This window comes from Abramis brama (assembly GCF_963993115.1).
Source record: "Abramis brama genome assembly, chromosome: 3".
Lineage (NCBI taxonomy): Eukaryota > Metazoa > Chordata > Actinopteri > Cypriniformes > Leuciscidae > Abramis > Abramis brama.
Window position 1 is genome coordinate 13,133,149 of NC_139965.1, and position 20,915 is coordinate 13,154,063.

Genomic DNA, 20,915 nt, shown 5'->3' on the forward strand with positions numbered 1-20,915 from the left:
TTAATTTTCTCCTCATTAACCTAAGGTTGTAGGCTACGCCTTAAATTTGTGCAGAAACGCAACCACAACACATTTTCAGTGGTTTGGTCCTAACACTAAAAATGAAACTATGAATTACGCTAAAACGAAACTTAAACGAGAAGGGCTATGTGGCATTTCTTGGTAAATCCCGAATAGGAATGTGCAACGGGAACGACAAAACCTTTTTATTTATGTGGGAGGAGACTGGCCAGCAATCAGTTTCAGGTGCAGGTGGCTAGTCATATGATCAAGACCTAGCATAATGGTTGTTGTATCTGTTCCTATAGGAACAGATTGTGGTTTCTGCAGTTCTTGCGTGTTTGATGTTGTGCAGCCTCTGTACCCTTTCATATAGGCTGATTATTTAAGAGGTTTTACTTCTCTTAAATAATTTATTTTTATTGAAAAGAAATAATTTTGATATTGATGATTAATGTGATTATATTAAATATTGTTTGTCATTTGCTTTTTGTTTCTGTTGCTCTCCTCTTTTTGTGTGTTACAGTGCTCAGTGACTTTGTAGGGTCCGGGCCTGCATTGACACTAAACCTCCTTCGGTGGAGGTGATTTGGGTGGTGTGGCACTGCTGTGTGGTGTGTACTAGAAGGTTTGCACTGTTTTTTTTTTTGGCACTGAAAAGGTTACTTCCTAATTGCGGTGTATGCTGTGGGTTTTCTTCTGTTTTCTTCTTCTGTCTCTTACAGGTGGCGGGAGGTCCATAAGAGCAGGCCTGACCCTCTTGCAGTCTTGAGGAGAGCTATTTCCTACTTCTGTGAATTTTATTATTGACACGTTTGAACATTTGATGGTCCGTATATATATATATATATATATATATTTTTTTTTTTTTTTTTGTGATCTGTGTGGGGGCTCCTCCGGAGGTGGTGTAGTCAGCTTATATTTCCTACACTTCATTTATATTATTATTAATATTTTATTACTATTATTTTTATTAGATGTAGGCTACTGAGTATAAGAGCGTAGAAAATGTAATAGTTTAAAAATACCATGCGTGTAGTCATAAATATACATGGATGGAGGGCAAAACATCCATAGAACTGTCAATTGTTCATCTGTTTTAAACTAAATATTTAGATTGATGAGCTGAATTTGTGATCGATCATTCATTCATTCATTCATCATTCATTCTGTTTTTTGAAACCTCCCAGTGTTATAGTGATCAAATACGCCTGCACATATGCAGGCTAAGAGAGGTGATGCTTTGCATATGGTGACTTTCACTCTTCCGTGTTATCAGTCTGGCTTGGAAAACCATGGAAGAACAGATGGTTCGGCGTGTCTTTGCCTTTAAAAAACTGGAAATTTTGTTATAGACACCGATAACTTCTTAACTTCTCAATCTCTGATGGCTCTTTGTAAGGTTTTTATCTTCAGACTTCTTCTATTGACAGGTTTGCGTCTGGCAGGCGGCACAGTCTCTGACAGCTTTAAGGAGTGCAGTCAGTTCTTCTATATGCACACAGCACCCACAGGTATCCGAGGGGGGAATCTGAAGAGGATATGCCAACGCTACGGAGATAAACTACGTTATGCCACCCTGTACGACAGCAGTCGCCGGCTGGCACTTTATTCAGCGTACACCTTTAAAAAGTCAGATGGACAGAGGAGGATGGACACACCCTGGATGTATGAACCACAGGTATAGCAGATACCCTTAGTTTTATCTCAATACTTTTTATTAAAAAAAAAAAAATTTAATTGACCATATGCACAGTTATTTCCTGGTTTTCGATAAGCCAGCTTGGGCATTTCCAGTGACCTGTTAGCTGTCATTCTTGCTGTAATGGTTGACTTTTTAATGTTGTATTTATATTTAATGCAGTTATCACACTTATAACTTGTCAATAAACCAGTTTTATTAATTGCAATAAAGACAAAGCTACTGGGAACGTTGGAATAAGAAACACGGTGTCTGTAATTGGACACATGCATGCAACATTTTTCCAGCACTTCAAATGTTGTTTTTAATGTGATGACCAAAAACATTATTTGTTCACTCTTCTGAGATTGTCCCCATTTGTAAAACATTTGATAGAAAACAGTTTTATTTAAAAATAAAAAAGACATTAATTACCAATATAACCAGTAGATGGCAGCAGAGAGGCTTTTTTTTGGCTCATACAGAGAATGTCTAATAGGAAGAGAATTGGCTCTCTCTGCTTACTTCCGGTTTCTGGACTGGCTGCAGTAACACGTCTCTGTCCATGCGGGGGCGCTCGCAGGCGAGTGCAGAATGAATGGAGGTCAATGGCGAAATACCCCTCAAAATCCACTTTTCTCAGGATATCATTTTTTGTCTAGTAATTTGAATGTTGTATTCGAAAGGAGATGCAAAGAAATTACACATTGCTGGGTGTTAGATTTTTTAGAGTCACTTATTTGCTTTAAAAAGTCTTTTAAAATGTCAATGACATCATACACATCGTACGACCAGACATACAGCTTTACGGCAATCCTTCAGTCACTTTGGTGCTTTCGCGCTCTGCACTTTCTTTTCTCTCGAGGCATCGACAACACAGCTGACACAGGTAAATACACGTGCTAGAAGAGTTTTGTTTTGTTTGTTTCTGGTCCCGCTTCGGATGCCACGATACCATCAAGCGGTATCTCTGGTCGTAATCAGTCCTTCGCTGACCAATCAGCGTTCATTAGCAGAATGCTAGCGTGTTATGGGAAACAACAACTCAACCTGTAAGAAATCGAAAGGACATAAGTACTCGTTCATTCAACTTTCGACCTATAACCCATGTTGAACTTGCAAAACCTACAATAAAATCTCAACGGCAATCGGGTGAAAGATACACATTTAGCCGCCTAGCCCCATAGACTCCCATTCAGTCTGCACTCGCCCGCGATCACCTCCAGTGGAATTCTAATGGAACTGCAACCAAGATCGATACAATGGGGCTAATAGGGAGTGCCAAGGCTCTCCGTAGACGGGCTCTGGCTCATATTAGCAATTTCCTGTAATATTTTTTCCACACGTTTTGCTTTTGAATAAATATTAAATGTAATAAAATCTCTAGGTTTATAAACACATTTTGTCAAGGTGAAGTATGAAGTAGGCTACTTACAAAGTCTCATGAAAAACAGTCTCTTCAAAATGCAAATGAGTTAAAGAGAGCAACACGCACTCGCTGTATAATCACAGAAGCTGTCAGTCAGTGCAGCGCATTTCACCGGAAGTTTTCCAGCTGGCTTATATTATTGCGGACATTCTTAAGAATGTTCAAACATTCACATTAAAATGCACAAATTCACGTCATTTCATATTTACATGCAATCCAGAGATGCCTGCATCCTTTTTGAGGTCTGAACCTCTTTGACCTAATATATTTACTTGAAGCACCCCCTGAAATTTTAAGTTAATAAGTTAGGTCAATAATAAAATTGTTAATACAAATAAATAATATATTTATATATATTTCATGGTTCTCTGATGTCAATTAATGGTCACATGACATGCAGGTAAACAAATAAAATATTTATCTTTTTTATAATTTTTAGTAAGTGTTTTATTTTGATTTGTCTCTATTTTAAAATAATTTACTTTAATTTAAAAATTGTATGATTTAATAACTTTCTAGCTTTTCATTAAACTCATGAACCCCTGTCAGGAAAACCCTGACGTAATAATGTACTTCATGTTATTGATAACAAAGAATGGAATATATTTTCTTTCTCTTTGTATTTATATATCAATACGGTACAAGATTATCCTATTCAAATCAATTTGATAAACGAGTTAGGTCAAAAGTAATCAAAAAGTAATCGAAAAGCAGTCAATACCTTAAATGTGTTATGTAATAATTTGGAATCAGTAACCGACTATAATTTGTACGTAATCTACTCAGCACTGCTCATAACATAAAACCAAATTATACTGTTTAAATATTCTGATATTCTGTCAGAATATTTAACAGATATTCTGTTAAATATTCTGATAATATGAGTTCCTATATGATTTCTGATTTCTTGTTCTTTTGCCTTCCATAGCTGGTTTCTGCGGATGAAAGCGGGAACATGAGAGTCTTGCCCTCTAGTGGTGAAACGGACCAACTGCTTGAGGAGAGCCAGGCAGTGCTGGCAGACTATGTTGATGCAGTGGAGTTCGTGCGAGGCTCACTCAACCCTGACCAGCACCAGGCCGACAACCAAGACAAAGCAGCTACCTATACACTCACAAATGTGGTTCCTCAGATCACAGACCTTTTGGAGGGCCCATGGGCCACATATATTGATATGGTGCGGCGCCGCCTGAATAACTTCTGCCGTGGGACGGCCTATGTGGTGACTGGGGTGACCGTATCGGGGGTGACCATCCGAAGAGGAAGTGAGGAACGCATGGCTGTCCCGAAGCACTTGTGGTCGGCTTATTGCTGCCCACGCTTTGATCGAAACTCTCCCTATGAAGTACGGTACATGTTTCCCACTTACGCAGCACATGCTTTAAATGAGATAGTGGGACACAGTGTTACAGAAGTGCCTTTGAAGGCTTTAGAGACCTTTCTGAAAAGTCAGACTGACATGGACAAAAGCGTGAGCATCTTTTTCAAGGACTGCGTTTCAGAAAATACGCATACCAATGGGAAGTAAATGAAAGCGAATTTGTGAACTCTGGATTTGTGTGTGCATCTGTGCATGTAGTAAATGCAAGAACCAGGCAAGATAATTATATAAATAAACTAAAAAGTATAAGGAAAAATGTCTAGTAATTGTGGCTTCCAGGGAGTTCTGCTATGAGTGCTGAGCAAAGACGGATAAAGGTTTAATAATTGAAACCTATGTGCTTTTACCATGTGCTGTAATAGTTTGGACTATCATATAGTTATAAATGTAATTAAATTAAATAAAATTAGTCAGCCAGTACAAACCCAGAACATTGCCATCATTTTCTCTAATGTTCTTTAAAAGTTATGTAAATGTTAGGACAAAAAGTTTTAAAATAGTGTTTATGGAACATAGCATTCTTATTAATAGTTAATATACGTTCTCATAATGTTGAGAAAACGTTCTTAGAATAACGTTCTCGGGAACATCCTTATAATGTTATTTTTATTTTCTGAATGTTTTCATAATGTTATCATAAAACGTTCTGAGAACGTTCATACTTTGTTCGTAATTTGTACTTAATGAATTTTCTTGTAATGTAAAGAGAAAACCTTTGAACAGGGTGGATTGGAAAGCACTGCTGCTTAAATATATATGTAATGAGTGATTATAATCAAGGTATTAATCAATATTTTTCCTTCTAAATATCAAATGAGTTGAATTACTTCTCTGGAGATTTTACTTTGTTATAGAAGTTACCAGTGTGATTACTTAAATGTTCTTTTCATGTATTCTTTAATGTCTGTATTTGATATCTGAATGCAGTAACAGTGCTTGCTTATTTAACCCGGCTTCAAGAAATGAAATAGGGAAATGTATTGTGTTTGAGAAAGGTCTTCAACATGTTAAAACATACTGTATAGGGGTCGTTGAAGCCAATAGTTTAAGGGACCATTTCTTTGTTAAAGCCTTACTTAGACTAAAGTGTAGCTCTCCTTGAGAAAGAACGCATTATCTTGATGTTTAGAGACGAGACTCCAGTCTATAGTTAGAGCCTGGCCAAATCCAACCTTGAGGAAGCTGTGTGTCGGTGGTGTGTGTGTTAGTCTTCTTGGTTACAAGTTAAGGAACCACTGGCATTATTGGAGATTGACTGAGTTGTTGTTCTGGACATGTTGGCGCCCAGCAACCCAGATCTGCGACCTGGAAGGTCACGACGAGCCTAACTTCAGGGTCTGAGTGTCAGCTGCATAATCTATAGAGATATGCTTCAGTCTATCTGTATATGTGTGGAAAATTACTGTGTTATCTATTTCTTAGCCAATCAGAATCATTCAGCCTGTAAGCAATGACGTAGCTTAGACCTTGTGTAGGGTATAACTGCTGTGTGTGTGTGTGTGTGTGTGTGTGTGTGTGTGTGTGTGTGTGTGTGTGTGTGTGTGTGTGTGTGTGTGTGTGTGTGTGGTGTAGGGTATAACTGCTTGAAGCTGAACTTCTGCTGATGAAACTGCAAACTATCTTCAGTAAAACTTTTCTTCAATTTATTATAATTCTGACTCCAGGTCTTCTTTCAAACTTCTGCTCCTTGGGTCCTAAACTGTTAACCCCTAACACCTTCATGTCCTTACAATGCTATTTTACTTTGATGAACATTGTCATAACATTGAGAGAACGTTCAGAAAACATTCAGAAATAACGTTTTCATAACATTCTCAATATGATAGAATGTAATGTTCCTATAACGTTCACATAAACCAAGAAAAAAACATTATTGAAGGTGCAGTAAGTGATTTTCATAAACGCTGTTGAAAGTGGATCGGACTGAGCACCAAAACACACTTGTAGCCAATCAGCAGTAAGGGGCGTATACACTCATTAGGGGGAGGTGCCTGTGTTGCATAGTGTGTTTGTGAATTTGGGGGCGGAGCTATCAAGATAGGGGTGTGATCCTTTTAGGTAGGGGCGTGTTTATTTTGGTGATTTCAAATACACTGTAAACCCAGATTTTGATTCAACTCAAAGAGATTGAGTTCATATTACTTAAATGTGTCTAATTTATTGACATTACTTGTTAATTCTGATTAAGCTGAACTTTTTCTTGTCCTTTCTTATTGTAATTGAGTTTTTAAGTCCAATCAGTAGTTTCTACTCAAACAAACTGAGTTTGTATTACTTAAACATGTGTCATTTCTTTACATTAATTATGAATTCTGAGTAAACTGTACTTTTTAATGGCCTATCTTATTGTAATTATGTGTTTGAGCTCAAACAACTTAATATCACCAAGTTTTGCCTGTCCAACAGTATGTTCAGAGGGTCAAAAACAAAATACGAAATCGCGAATTATTTTCCAGATGGAGTCACGGGTAAGTTCGTGATTTCTGGACGTTATTGTTGTGTCCACTGTAACCATTTGTAAATTTACTGCTAATTTCCTACAGAATTGTAGTGCATTTCCATAATACAGCTAGTATTAGGCTGTATCTTTTACAGAACAGCTGTAAATATACAGCACATTTCTGTTTTCAACCCGATAAATTCGTAATACAGTATCATACTGAAAAGGTATTGCATTGTGGGATTGATTTCTTTCGCGCTCAATTCAGTTCAAATGTGACGCGAGCAGACACTACTACAGGCAAACTTGATTTGTCAGCGAGATTCATTCAACTGAACAGAATAATCATTCATGTTAGCCTATCAAGATAAACAGTGTCTGCGAATCTGTGAGCAATTTTTAAGATTTTGTGAGCTTCGGTTCGTGTTTCAAACAGTAGCTAACAGTTAGTTGCCTGAGGCGCAGCAGAAAATGGACGACATTAACGTTACATGAAGATGGATGGAAGAATCATCTGAATAATCTAACCTGTGCCTGTAACGATAAGTGGGATTTAGAGTTTGAGAAGATGGGAAAATTGTTCAACTGAGTGATACGGTAAGCCAGTATATATATTTTTGCGTTCGCATTTCTACATTGTTTCCACGTATTTGGTTTGATTTTGCGAACGCGGTTTGTACCGCGGCCTCGCAAGCATTCACTCTGTTGTTTACCAAGTAACTGTAACAGTTAACGTTAACTTCGACATTTCACATAGCCTAATAGGCAACATTTACCCTATTTTTTACAGTCTATGCATTTACCATGTTATTTGCATGACACGCTTTTGATATATATATATGCATATATTTTTTTCGTTTCAGGCTTTGCAATCTGATGACAATCCAGTGCTAATGTAAGTGCTTTTAAGTAGTGTTACAGTTATAGTCTATCTATGTGGTAAAAAAATAAAGAAATAATGCTGTCAGTTATGTGATCGTGCTTTTGAATCGTTGTCAGAATTTTGCTAGCACAAGAAAATCCATGTTCCTAATGTTGTTTTTAAATGTAGTATTCCTGATTGCCACGCCATGGTCCTACAACTACTCCCACCATTCAAAGAGAAGTTAGACGGTGTTATCCTTAAAGCAGATAAGTAGAGATTATTCAACAAATCTCATTAATCTGTAATATGTTTTATGTTTTGGTTTTGTTGATCATGGCTGTGCTGTCCTTTTTAAAAATTGTTTCAGGAATTTGCAAAGCTGATATCCAGCAATCTACACTTGCCAGAGAGTCCACACTTTATATTGCTTGGTATGTAAACATTGGGTAGTTTTAATCTAAAATGAAAAGCCATCATTTACTCACCCCACTGCAAAATATGTTTTTCTTAATTAGTGTTTTTTTCTTGTTTCCAGTCCAGATATCTAAAATTCTTACATGAAGAAGCATTTAATAGACAAGTAAAAATTGTCTTGTTTTCTGAAAGAATAAGTCAAAATTAAGTGAGTTTATGCTTAAAACAAGCAAAATAATATGCCAGTGCTTTTAACGTTCTAACCCTAATCAATTTTAATGTTTAGGTGAAAAATTTAATTCATAAAAATATGAATAGACAACTACATCGAACCACAGTGAAACTCACACTAGTTATTTTAATTATTAATATTATTTATTAATTAATTTTTATTTTTATTTTTTCAATTACAGGTCAATCTCTAAGCAACCAGTGCTGGATATTACGTTTGTAAGGTCAAGGTGTGTGTGGAAAGGATCACAGCATCTTCATCACTGGCCTGGCAGCGCTGTTTGCCTCCTCCTATAACTTCAGCTTGCAGTACCAGGAAGAGGCAGCACCTTGAGTTTGTTCAGAGGTTAGTCATTGACATATTTGCCATTCATATCAGTGTTTCCCCTAGGTTTACAGGTTTGGGGGGGGGGGGGGGGGGGGGGGGGGGTTGGTTGGTTGGTTGGTTGGTTGGGGAAAATTGACACAGACACTATCTATCTATCTATCTATCTATCTATCTATCACATTAATTGGCTGTCTGGGAGGGTAATGCTATGTAAAAGTTAACATAAAACACAAATGTTTAAAAAAAATGTTAACATAAGATATCTCTTTAAAAAAATTAAATAAACATATTTAAATCTTTTTAAAATTGACTTTTCCAAATAACCTTTGTTAAATTTATAGAAGTATTTGTTAATATTAATGGACCAGAGCTTAAATATTTTTATTTTTTAACTAACAACTAAAAAAAGATTTATAAATACTAACAAATATATTGCTCATTCATTGTTCGTTAATGTTAGTTAATACATTTATGACAAACAAATTTTAAATGGGCTTTTTTGTGAGAAGTTTTTATTTCTATGATGCATTTATTGGAGAGAATAATCCTGTCAGACACAGCACTGCTGTGAACGCGCGTTCACGTTTAAACACAATTTAAACAATGTATTATTCAATGCATTACTTCTATATAATTATATATTAAGTTGCTCAAGCAAGTGGTAAAATATTTAACCATGTATTTATATTAAAATCTTTTGCATTTCAATTTTAATACAATAAATCTTGCATGTCACAAAGAACTTGTTTTTCCACCTCCACGAATGTCATTATGTCGCCTTGTTGAGGTAAATTGTAGTTTTCCTTGCTTTACCCCGGTCTTAAAATGAAAAAAAATAGTATTTAATTAAATAAATTTATGGTATAAATACATACATTTTATTTAATTAATCGCACTTATGGTGAAATGACTACATTTTCAGGTCAATATGTGTTCATTTTGACCACGAAACATGCGCTGTCACTTTAATTCAGCGTTTGCAGAACAGCAAAAATCATAGACAGTATATAAACGGCAAAAGTAGACTCGGTGCGGAAACGATCGCTGCACTGCTGTATACGCACCGCAACTGGAACGGATCGATCATCGACGGACTGCATCCGCGTGCAGTGTGAAAGCTCTGTAAACATGGGTACGGAAAACATTACTCTCCGCATACACACTGCAAACGAAATATGTGTGAAACGGGCGTAGACTTGGAGCAGGAGAGCTACTCCGGCTGCTACTCGCAGTAGAGCGAGTGTTGCCATCTTCAGTTCAGCGACATATTTCCCGCCGCGCGCTCTCTGTCCGCTAGCGCTCATCTGTATTTGACGCAAGTGTTTGTTTGTGTGTGAGTGTGCGCGCTTGCGCACTCATTGGATAATTGTAAACGCGCAAACACATACAGAAAAGACATGTCATCGTGGAAATAAGATAAATAACATATTACTTAAGGGCTATTTAGTTTTTGTAATAAAATAAAAACATTTAATCTGGCGCTATAAAGAAAATCAAATCAAATTGACTTGACCTTCAAGGGGGGCGGGGGGAGCCGTTAGGAGGGCGGGGCGCCCCCCTTATATAATGGTAGGGGAAACACTGCATATAAATATTGGACTGAATTGTGACTTGTCTTGACAGTATTTATTAAGCTGACTACTGGTATAAACAATATGGCCATGGTTTCCATACTGGGCTTAGCTTAAGCCAGGTCTAGGCCTTAATAAAATTAGGATATTTAAGCAGCTTTTATAAAAATGTCTAATAAAAAAAAAACATTACTGGTGTGCATCTTGAGACAAAACAGTGGCAGTCACATTTTTTAAGATATGTCAGTGCAAGTTGTTTTCAGTTAAATGATTAGTGAAAATTCTGTCATTAATTACTAACCAATTCTTCCAAACCTGTAAGACCTTCGTTCATCTTCAGAACACAAATTAAGATATTTTTGATGAAATCTGAGAGGTTTCTGAACCACCCATAGACAGCAACGTCTTTGCAACTTTCAAGGCCCAGAAAGGTAGTCAAAACATCGTTTAAATAATCTATGTAACTACAGTGGTGCAACCTTAATATTATGAAGCGATGAGAATATCTTTTGTGCACAAAAACAAAATAACGTCATTATTCAACAATCTCTACTCTTTCTCGTCATTCTCCTACGCTGTTGACGTAGTGTAAACAGTGTCAAGTCACCTTCATTTATATAGTGCTTTAACAATATAGATTGTTTCAAAGCAGCTGTACAGTGATAATAGGAAAGTACAGTAACATAGATTGTTTAGGCTTTACAGCAGCTCTAGAATAAATTTATTAGACTATTTTTGACCGTCAAAATGCCGGCGGACAGCATCAGTGAGTTGTTCAAAATCTTTCTTTTTAGTAAACTGTGTAAACAAACAATGTTCTCAATGCTGGAGTTCATGTGTAGAGCCCCTGGTGACACTTCCAGTAAAGTTTCATGTTGTGTCGAGCCTTCTTAGTGTTTTAAAAATAGCTATTTTTGATGCTATAATAGTCGTGCCCCAAGCACTCACATTCAAAAGGCAATTTGACCGAAAACGAAAATACGGTCAAACTTAAAATTGGCGTTTCCATCCTAATTATGCTTTTAAACGAAAGTTTGCCTCGGGTAGATTAACAAAAAGAGGTTGCATTTTGGCAAGAGTTATACTTTAACGCGTTCCGGCCCACTAATCTGCACAAAACGGATGTGTCTGGTGGCTCGAGAATGTAAACCCTGTTTTAGATTTCTAGGTGCAAGCCTTGAAAAAAAGCCAGTGCAGCGCTTCTGGGTTCTACGTCAGAACGTAGGCTTATTATTGGCCAACTCTGGTCGTGTGTGATGACCCAAGAGCTAGCCAATAGTGAGCCTACATTCTGATATAGAACCCATAAGCGCTGCACTGGCTTGCACTACGTCAACAGTGTAGGAGAATGACATGGAAAAGAAGAGATTATTCAACAATGTCGTTATTTTGGGGTTATTTTGCACACAAAAAGTATTCTCGTCACTTCATAATATTAAGGTTGAACCACTGTAGTTATATGTACTATTTACTGATGTTTTTACCACCTTTCTGGGCTTTGACAGTTGCAATGACATTGATGTCAATGGAGGGACAGAAACCTCCCAGATTTCATCAAAAATATCTTAATTTGTGTCCCGAAGATGAACGAAAGTCTTGAGGGTGAGTAATAATGACAGAATTTTCATTTTTGGGTGCAAACATGCATTTTAGTCTGGTAAATATCATGTTTAACATTATCATGTAGTCATGTATGCAATTCACATTGCAAGGCTTGCAATTAAAGTTAAATTATTTCTGTCACAAAGGTTTGGGCTGGATTCTGGCAATGTGTGCTCTACATAAACTGAGAGTCTATGGCTGCCTTTCCACTGATACTCTGATGGGACCTGATGAGGGGATGATATTGTTAATGAGCTGGGTGATGAGTAGACAAAAGTTGTAGAATAAAACTTTAAATCTGGCAACCCCACTTTCAAAAGTTTAGTTAGTAGTATTTATTATGACAGTGCACATGTAAACAGACACATTGAGTTGATGTATTTTAACCCGGGCAGAAAAAATATCAGTTATTGATCACAACATCCAACATTGCTTTTTTTTTCATGTTGTTCAGTTTTATCCAAACAAACTAGTCGTTAAAACCGATATCTGGTTTTTATTTACACATCTTTTGTGCTGTCTATCTCTGTCAAAATATATAAACTCAGTCCATAATATTTCATTGTTTTTTTTTCTTTCTTTTCAGCCTTTTAGACGCTTTCTTCACATCAATCCTGAACGTGGATCAAAAACAAAGAAAGGACAAGTAACTTCAAAGAAAGCTGGCCAAGTTGTGCAAAACAAGAACACCACAGAAAGCCTACAGGTTTCCTCACTTCTGCGAAAACTTGCAGACTTTGAATGGGATTTCCTTTGCACTTTTATGGACTTCAGAACAGAAACAGCAATTCACTGCCATTATAAAGCGTGGAAGAGCCAGGGCATTTTTAATATAGCTCCAATTGTATTCGTCTGAAAGAAGAATGTCGTATAGACCAAGGATGACTTGAGGGTGAGTAAATCATGGGCTAATTAAAATTTTTGGATGAACTATCCCTTTAATTAAGCGCTAAGTGTTACCTGTTTGTTGTTAAAGTGTTAAAATTGCATTTTATGTTTAAAAAAAATTCAGCCAACATGTTCACAGAAGGCAATTTTCTGATCTTTGCTTTTAACCAAAATAAATGTTTTAAAACCCAGAAAATGTTGTTTTCTTTTTCCTAGTATGGCTACTCTTATGAAACCTTAACATATAATATTTTAATTATGTAATTATAAAAGCAGCATTCCCTGTAAAATACAATTTATTGCTGTATACAAGTTTAATATTGTAAAAGTATGTGGTATATACTGTATTTGGTAATTCCAGTGGAGTACTATAAATGCTTTTTACTGTGCTAGTGCTGTAAAAATACAGTATGTGGCTGGCAATGGCAAAATATTTTACATGGCTCTATTTATTGAAAGATATTTTGAGTTTCAGGAGCTAAAAGTTAAGTTGGGTACGTTAGAATATACAATTTAGTTGAATTGGTAATGGAGTAATGCTTACTTAACAAGCTGAGTTAAATAAATGGGTGGAGGATGATTGTTTAAACTAAGTATCTTCAGTTACTTTAACTCGGTTATAAGTACATTCAACTTAAATGTTCTATTCCATTCCATTATGGGCTTAAGTACATTGAACGTAGTCCATTTCACTTATTCAACTAATGCTTCATTACTTAAAAATTTTAAGGCAACGAGTTACCTTGGTTTTTTTAAGTAAATTCTACTTATCCGGGTTTACAGTGTACAGTATCAACAGTGTTTCTCAGAAATCACTTACTGCACCTTTAATACGTTAAAAAACGGATGTTTTGAACATTCAGAAAACTTTCAGAAATAACATTTTCATAACATTTTCAAAATGATAGAATGGAATGTTCCTTTAACGTTCACATAAACCAAGGAAAAAAACTTTAATACATTAAAATGGAAGTTTCGAATGTTAAAAAAAAAACATTCAGAAATAACATTTTCAAAACTTAAGGGGAATGTTAGCAAAACATTCTAAGAACATATTTGTGTTACCTTTACAGCAGACTCTACCTGAGAAGCGAATAAAGTCACATATCAGATTTTGTCATACTCTTTGTGGATCATTTCCATTCTTATCCTGCCTCACTGTAGACCATTAAAATGTCTCTTTGGTTTTATATATATATATATATATATATATATATATATATATATATATATATATATATTATATATATATATATATATATATATATTTATATATATATATATATATATATATATATATATATATATATATATATATACATATATACATATATAAAGTGGTGCTGGCACGTTTGTGAACCCCTTGCAGAATCTGTGAAAATGTGAATAATTTGAACAAAATAAGAGAGATAATACAAAATGCATGTTATTTTTTATTTAGTACTGTCCTGAATAAGATATTTTACATAAAAGATGTTTACATCCACAAGACAACAACAAATTAGCTGAATTTATAAAAAGGATCCCGTTCAAAAGTTTACATACCCTTGATTCTTAATACTGTGTGTCATTACATGGATGATCCAAAGCGTTTTTTTTTGTTTTGTGATGGTTGTTCTTGAGTCCTTTGTTTGTCCTTAGCAGTTAAACTGCCCAATGCTCTTCAGAAAAATCCTCCAGGCCCTAAAAATTCTTCAGTTTTCCAGCATCTTTTGCATATTTAAACCGTTTCCAGCAGTGACTGTATGATTTTGAGATCCATCTTTTCACACAGAGGACAACTGAGAGACTCAAAAACAACTATTAAAAAAGGATCAAAGATTCACTGATGCTCCAGAAATAAAACACAATGCATTAAAGCTATAATATGTAAGATTTTTGCACAGTGTGATATATTTCCTGTAGTTGAGTACTTACAATATCCCAAAAGTTCCCAAAGATTTTTAATTTCAGAGAAATTCCAGTTTTAAATAATGTCTCGTCCCTGTACAATTATCGACCTGTCAATGACGTAATGTCCGCGTTATCCCTGGTTTCCGCTCATACTGCCATAGTAACCATGGCGACAGACGTGGACAACTGCATTACGTCTAGCGGCATGCTCACGCTGTTGTTGTTTCGTTCAAACATTATGGACCATGGCCAGCAGACTTTGGAACAAAAGGAGAAATAAAACGATGCTCAATATCAGCGTGGCGTTTTCGAGAAGCCGAAAGCTCGACATCCGTGACAAACTTCGACTTGACAGAGATGCGCAAATGTAGAGGTGAGCAAATGTACATAAAACAAATCATTGTTATATAGCTCAACATGATGAAATGTTAGAATATCAGTATGTTATTCTAATGTTGATTTAGGCTACTAAATCATTACAGAATGTTTGAACTTTTTTTAATAGTTGTGTTTCAGTCCCTCAATTGTCCTCAGTGTGAAAAGATGGATCAAAATCATACAGTCACTGCTGGAAAGGGTTAAAATATGCAAAAGATGCTGGAAAACTGAATATATATATGTTTTTAATTACTCAAATTGTTGGATTTTTTACACAATTCACAGGTGAGTACTCATAAAGTTAAAGTCTGCTCTATTGTTATTGTTTGATGGTATTTGTAGAGTAACTGCTGACATTTTGTACTGAAAGGAGAACAAGGAAAAGTCCCCGAGTATAGTTTATTCTTTTCACTGTGCTTGCGTAGATTAAGTGTTTCATTGCATCAAACGTTTGTCTAAAAGTAGACGTCAGTTAAATTAAAATTCATTTTTCCATCACGTCTTATTTAGGCTCAGTGCTGTCTGACTATAACATTAGCCAGTGAACATTAGGCCAGCACTGAGCAAATTTACCTTCCTGATTTGCATGTAGACGAGGATAAAGGCACACTGAAGTTTGTCTTATCAATATGCTTTACATTCAAGTTTTATAGATCAGACTCTCTGAACATGGTTTTGCATGTACTTTGTACTCTGTCTTAGCATTTTCAATGGCTCTCATTTTATTCTCCACCTACCAGTGAAGAGTCGATTTTAAACGAGATAAAGACAGTCGACTGGAGACAGCGAATAAGCCAGTCACAGAAAAAGGAGCAACGTTTTTTCCTGAAAGTCTTTGCTGTGTTACTCTCCTACTTACATCAGTCCAAAGAACATTTCACAGAGAAGAAAGACAACAGTTTAAGCTCTTTAAAACAACATGAAGCTCATGGTCAATTGCGGGTTCTGGTTTGGATCCTTGTTGATCCCACTGACGTGCTTGATATTAAGATCACAAGCTGGAGTGGTGGAGGACTTCTCCCACGTCGAGCGCTGTAAGGATTTTCTTTATATGGGCACTCCGCCACGAGGTTACCTCAGTACTTCTCTAAAAAAGATCTGCCAGCGGTTTGTGGACGAGCCTCGCTTCATCACCTTCTACAACCCCCAAAAACACATCCCCATCTATTCAGCATACATCTTCAAGAAATCAGATGGGGAGAAGCGGGTAGACGTTCCCTGGATGTTTGAACCACAGGTGAGTGTGTGCTAAGAATAGCATTTTCAGTAACCTCTGTATGAAACTGATCAAAAGTGACTGTTCTTAGGACTTTCCTGTGTCTTCTTTCATATAACGCATGAAAATGTTAATCAGCACAATTGTTTTCAACAACTATAATAATAGTTTCAAAAAAATGTTTCTTGAGCAGCAAATCATCATATTAGAATGATTTCTGAAGGATCATGTGACACTGAAGACTGGAGTAATGATGCTGAAAATACAGCTTTGATCACAGGAATAAATTACATTTTTAAATATGTTAATATAAAAAGCAGTATATATATATATATATATTAAATCTGTTTCAAAACAAAATGTTTATCTTCTGAAATGTGTGAATGTACGGAGCCCCTACAGGAACACAGTGATGGAAAAATATGAGAATGGAGAGAAAATGTATTTTAAAAGTTTTGCGTTCCCTCACAACTCAAAAAGTTTTCAGGGGGATGCAAAGTTTTGCGAAAGAACGCAAAAATCGAAATATTTTTTTTTCCTCCCATCTCATATTTGTTTTCCATCACCATGTCCCTTTAGAGGCTCTTCTATGAATGTGATCTGGGTTTTAGTTAATTGTAATCATAACAATTGGCAAGGGGGTTTAGTCTTCTTTCTCTTCATGCCTATAGGTCTCTAAATCTCGAATCGTTGTTGTGGCCTTTAGCGTCCTTGTTAGCTCGCCCGCCTCCCATGCCGGATCGAATCCCTCTCGGAGCGGGGCAATGTAGGGTTACATTAGTGCCGTGACCTGGTAGGGAGTGAGGTTTAGGGCCAGCTAGTAAGAGCTGTGCATGAAAACCTCACTCCCCTGATCTTGGTACGGCTCACTTTTGGGGAGTTTTCCACTGTGAACAGTACCTAACACCTAGTACTTTTTTTAGTACCACCTCAGTTGAGGTTCCAAGCGAGCCGCCCGTACGATACTATAATGTGACGTGTAAACACTGCAGATCACTGAGTGGTCAGAGAGAATCGTCACTACCAGTGTCATTCGATTTGCGTCATTTGGATTTGGCGCAATCAGTCTATAATCCCACCCACGTTGAAGCTGTACTAAACTGCAGTGGAAAAGCAAACCGAGCTAAAGTAAAGCGAGCCGAGTCGAGCTGTACCATGCAGTGGAAAAGCGCCATTAGAGAGACCTTGTGAGCGCGCCGGACATGCCGGTTCGAGTCCCGCTCGGAGTGGGGTGAGTAGGACCGGAGGGATTACATATGTTAGATCTACATCACCTGTGTTTCTTATTTTTCACAGCTGGCAACTGATAAAGGAAGCAGTAACATGGAACCCTTCCCCCAGTCCACCTTCATGCACAAAAACTTTGAAGACACGCAGGCTGTGTTAGAAGACTACGCCGACGTGGTCCAGTATGAACGTGGCCAACTGAACCCAGATGAGCATCAGGTAGACCCGCTGGACAAGGCCGCCACCTACACCTTGACCAATGTGGTTCCCCTGATAAGAGAGTTCAGTTTTGGTCCCTGGAGCACACAGGTAGAGGTTACCCGCAAACGCCTCAACAACTACTGCCACGGAAAGGCTTATCTTATCACTGGGGTCACAACATCAGGTAACATGATTCGACGTGAGAACCAAGATCGTGTCGCCATCCCAGAGTTCGTGTGGACGGCCTATTGCTGCACGGATTACGATCACAACGCTCCCTACTCAGAGCGGTACAAGTTCCCGGCGTTTGGTGCCTATGGCCTCAATGATCGTGTGAACAACCACATAGTGGAGGTTCCCATCAAGAATCTGGAGAAGTTTCTCAAGGGCAAAATGGAGGTGGACAAGAACTTCCAGATCTTTTACAATGACTGTGTGCCAGACTTGTAAGGATTCACTGAATGAAGGCCTTGCCCCAGGTTAAATCATTATTATTTCAAGATATCGTACAGGGTTTCTGCAGGTTTTATGAAGGTAAACTTAAGACCTTTTTAAGACCAAGTAAAGAATATTATAGGAGTAAATTGAAGGGAACACAATACATCAATATGTTCTCTAAATGTCCATGTGAGTTGTATTAGCAACACTTCAGAGTTTGAAAATACAACTTCCAACAGATATCCCTTACTTTTTAATTCATTTTACTAAAAAAAAAAAGCTTGAATTGTTATGCTCAAAACCACTACAATATGGAAATAACTTTTACTGTACCTTCTGATCATACTGCAAAAAAGTTATGTTTTCCTTCAGTATTTATGTCTTTATTTCCATTACAAATATCTAAAGATTCCTAAATCAGGATAAATTTACTTCAGATGTCAGTCTCTGTGAAATTGATTAAAATGAAGTTTATGACTAAAACAAGAACAAATATTTCCCACCGGGCTCAGAAAAATCAGCTTAATTGAAAAGTTTTGATTTGGTCTTGTTTTAAGCATAAACTCACATTTTTCAAGACTTCATTTTACATTTGCATCCCAAGTAAATGTGTCTTGATTTAAACTTCTTTAAATATTTGTATTGGAAAACAGGACTAAAATACTGAGGAAGATCTTCACTTTTTATAATGCATGCAACATTTATTGCCATGACTTTATGAATTTAAGACTTTCTGCTCTGATTTAAGACTGTCTTAAGGCCTTAATTTGTGCAAGTGAGAAATAAAAAAAAATAATACTTTTTAAAACTCGCAGAAACCCTGTAATATATATCCACACATTACAAAATGTATATATATATATATATATATATACTGTATATATATATATATATATATATATATATATATATATATATACTGTATATATGACAATGATGTACTCATCTATTCCTTGGGGACAAAGTAGTTCAAACTGCTTTTTTGAGATTAACAATATCTATGTGCTAAACATTTAAGCAAAGAAACTGGGCCTCATTTATGTTTTGATCTTTTTCTTTAGAATCAGTATGTTAGTATGCTTTATAGCCTCCATGTGAAACTAAGTCACATTTTGGATAATTTAAAAATAATAAATGGCTATAAATGTAAGCAAAACAGTGAGACAAACATCAAGATGCTGTTATAAGAGTCTCAGCTGTGAGAGAAAAAAAATTGAAATAAAATGTAGTAATAAAACGTAGTGTCCCATGTGGTTCATTTATCAGTTCGTTATCATGGTTTGGTATTCAAATTATCTTTGAAGTGCATGATAATGCAAGAAAAAAATTATCATGGAAGTCATTACATTTTCATTTAGATAATTTATTCACATGATGAGGTCAAACAGAAAAATTACAAATTATGTAAATGTAGTCAGTCACAGTATGACATCTGTAAAAATCCTCACATACAGGTTACTACAGACAATGAAAATTTATTTTTTCAGAATCTAACAAGAAACAGTCACTTCTTGGCACTAAGAGGCAGGCAAAGATTATAGAAAGAACACTGATCCATAGAAGCAACTGGTTTCCATGAAACCCAACCGTGCCTTTGCACAGAGTTTTTATCCAAGGGACAGCCAAAGTAGTGAGGGTCCATAACAAGCAGATAACTCTCCTGTTTACCGGTGCACACACCTAAGATCCCCTTAGAGGAATTATCCCTGTCTCCTCCCATCATAACAGGTGACCCACGGGTAAGAAAGTGGTTGTGAAGATCCTCAACGGTTTGATCAAGCTCCTTTCCGTACCGCACATGCACTATGCGGCAGGGAACATCATAGAGCTGGTCAAGAACAAGACTGGCCTCAAATGTCCCTATCCACTCCCTGGATCCCATGAATGAATCAGGTTTGTCCCCTATTTCCACCAAAGTTTGTTGTATTTCAGGAAGACTAGGTGGGTGTCTGCGCCTAAGGCTCACACTCTGAGGTTGATTAAGACACAACCATGAAGACATGGTCTGAATAGTCCTATATCCACAACCCCAGCCTCTGTCGTCCTTGCCATCACAACCATAATGATAATAGAGACAGTCTCCTGATATCACTGAGCATCTGTCACAGTCTGAAGACGGCTGAGGTAGTCCATCATGAGCATTCTTTACTAACATATTATCCCATGTTTCGTTGTTGGCTGTTATTTGTCCACAAACATGTCCACCCCAATCTATACACTCAGTTTTCTCGGTCTCTTCCATGGAAGTACATGTGTATAAGCTACGATATTTTACAAGACGAATGAACGTATGTGATTATGGCATCTTGTAACAAACGTCCATCTCCGAAAGTCTTCCCTGTGGTGTATGAGCTCGTGCGGAAACAGTTCCGCCTCAGTCTTTTCTGTTTTACACACAATAAGGGTAATAATAATGAACATTAAATAAATTAATAGCGTATATAAATACAAAACTGAGTATTGTAAAACTAAAAAAGTACTGTTGGCTCTTTAAGACGAGACAACGTTTTAAATTAAAACGGTTTTGAATTTGGACATTGGACCCTTGCCTTTTCACAGACTGTGATGACGCGTAACAGTCATCAGCATCGATAATCCTGCAAAGTTTGTAGCCTACGTTTTTAATAGCCTACTTTGCATCAAATTACAAAAAAAACTAATTAACGCCGATGTGAGGGTGTTTCTAATAGGCCTACACCGGCTTTGAAGGTAAAGTTCTCTCTCTTCTGACT

General features: G+C 36.6%; 3 protein-coding genes and 1 long non-coding RNA gene across 9 annotated transcripts; 3 read left to right on the forward strand and 1 right to left on the reverse strand.

Moving 5' to 3' along the window:
- Positions 1-96: 96 nt before the first annotated feature.
- LOC311080356 (endonuclease domain-containing 1 protein-like) lies at positions 97-5,459 on the forward strand. 6 transcript variants are annotated; one of them, XM_084110276.1, is made up of 5 exons: positions 101-246; positions 527-628; positions 726-829; positions 1,434-1,681; positions 4,039-5,459. In XM_084110276.1, exons 4-5 carry the CDS (start codon positions 1,496-1,498, stop codon positions 4,636-4,638), a joined length of 786 nt encoding a protein of 261 aa, XP_083966402.1. In that variant the 5' UTR covers positions 101-246; positions 527-628; positions 726-829; positions 1,434-1,495; the 3' UTR covers positions 4,639-5,459. The 6 variants fall into 6 exon arrangements, with proteins under 6 accessions (XP_083966403.1, XP_083966402.1, XP_083966401.1 ...); XM_084110275.1 differs by having other exon boundaries at positions 527-829; XM_084110278.1 differs by lacking the exon at positions 726-829.
- Positions 5,460-7,056: 1,597 nt separating this feature from the next.
- Positions 7,057-8,450, forward strand: LOC311079355. Its single transcript, XR_014605396.1, has 3 exons — positions 7,057-7,528; positions 7,795-7,826; positions 7,983-8,450. It is a non-coding gene; the product is annotated as an uncharacterized lncRNA (long non-coding RNA).
- Positions 8,451-15,887: 7,437 nt separating this feature from the next.
- On the forward strand, positions 15,888-19,011 carry LOC311078725 (endonuclease domain-containing 1 protein-like). Its single transcript, XM_084107701.1, has 2 exons — positions 15,888-16,338; positions 17,614-19,011. Exons 1-2 carry the CDS (start codon positions 16,021-16,023, stop codon positions 18,193-18,195), a joined length of 900 nt encoding a protein of 299 aa, XP_083963827.1. The 5' UTR covers positions 15,888-16,020; the 3' UTR covers positions 18,196-19,011.
- Positions 19,012-19,554: 543 nt separating this feature from the next.
- On the reverse strand, positions 19,555-20,515 carry ufsp1 (UFM1-specific peptidase 1). The gene has a single exon (XM_084110410.1). It carries the CDS (start codon positions 20,423-20,425, stop codon positions 19,688-19,690), a length of 738 nt encoding a protein of 245 aa, XP_083966536.1. The 5' UTR covers positions 20,426-20,515; the 3' UTR covers positions 19,555-19,687.
- Between the last annotated feature and the right edge of the window lie 400 nt (positions 20,516-20,915).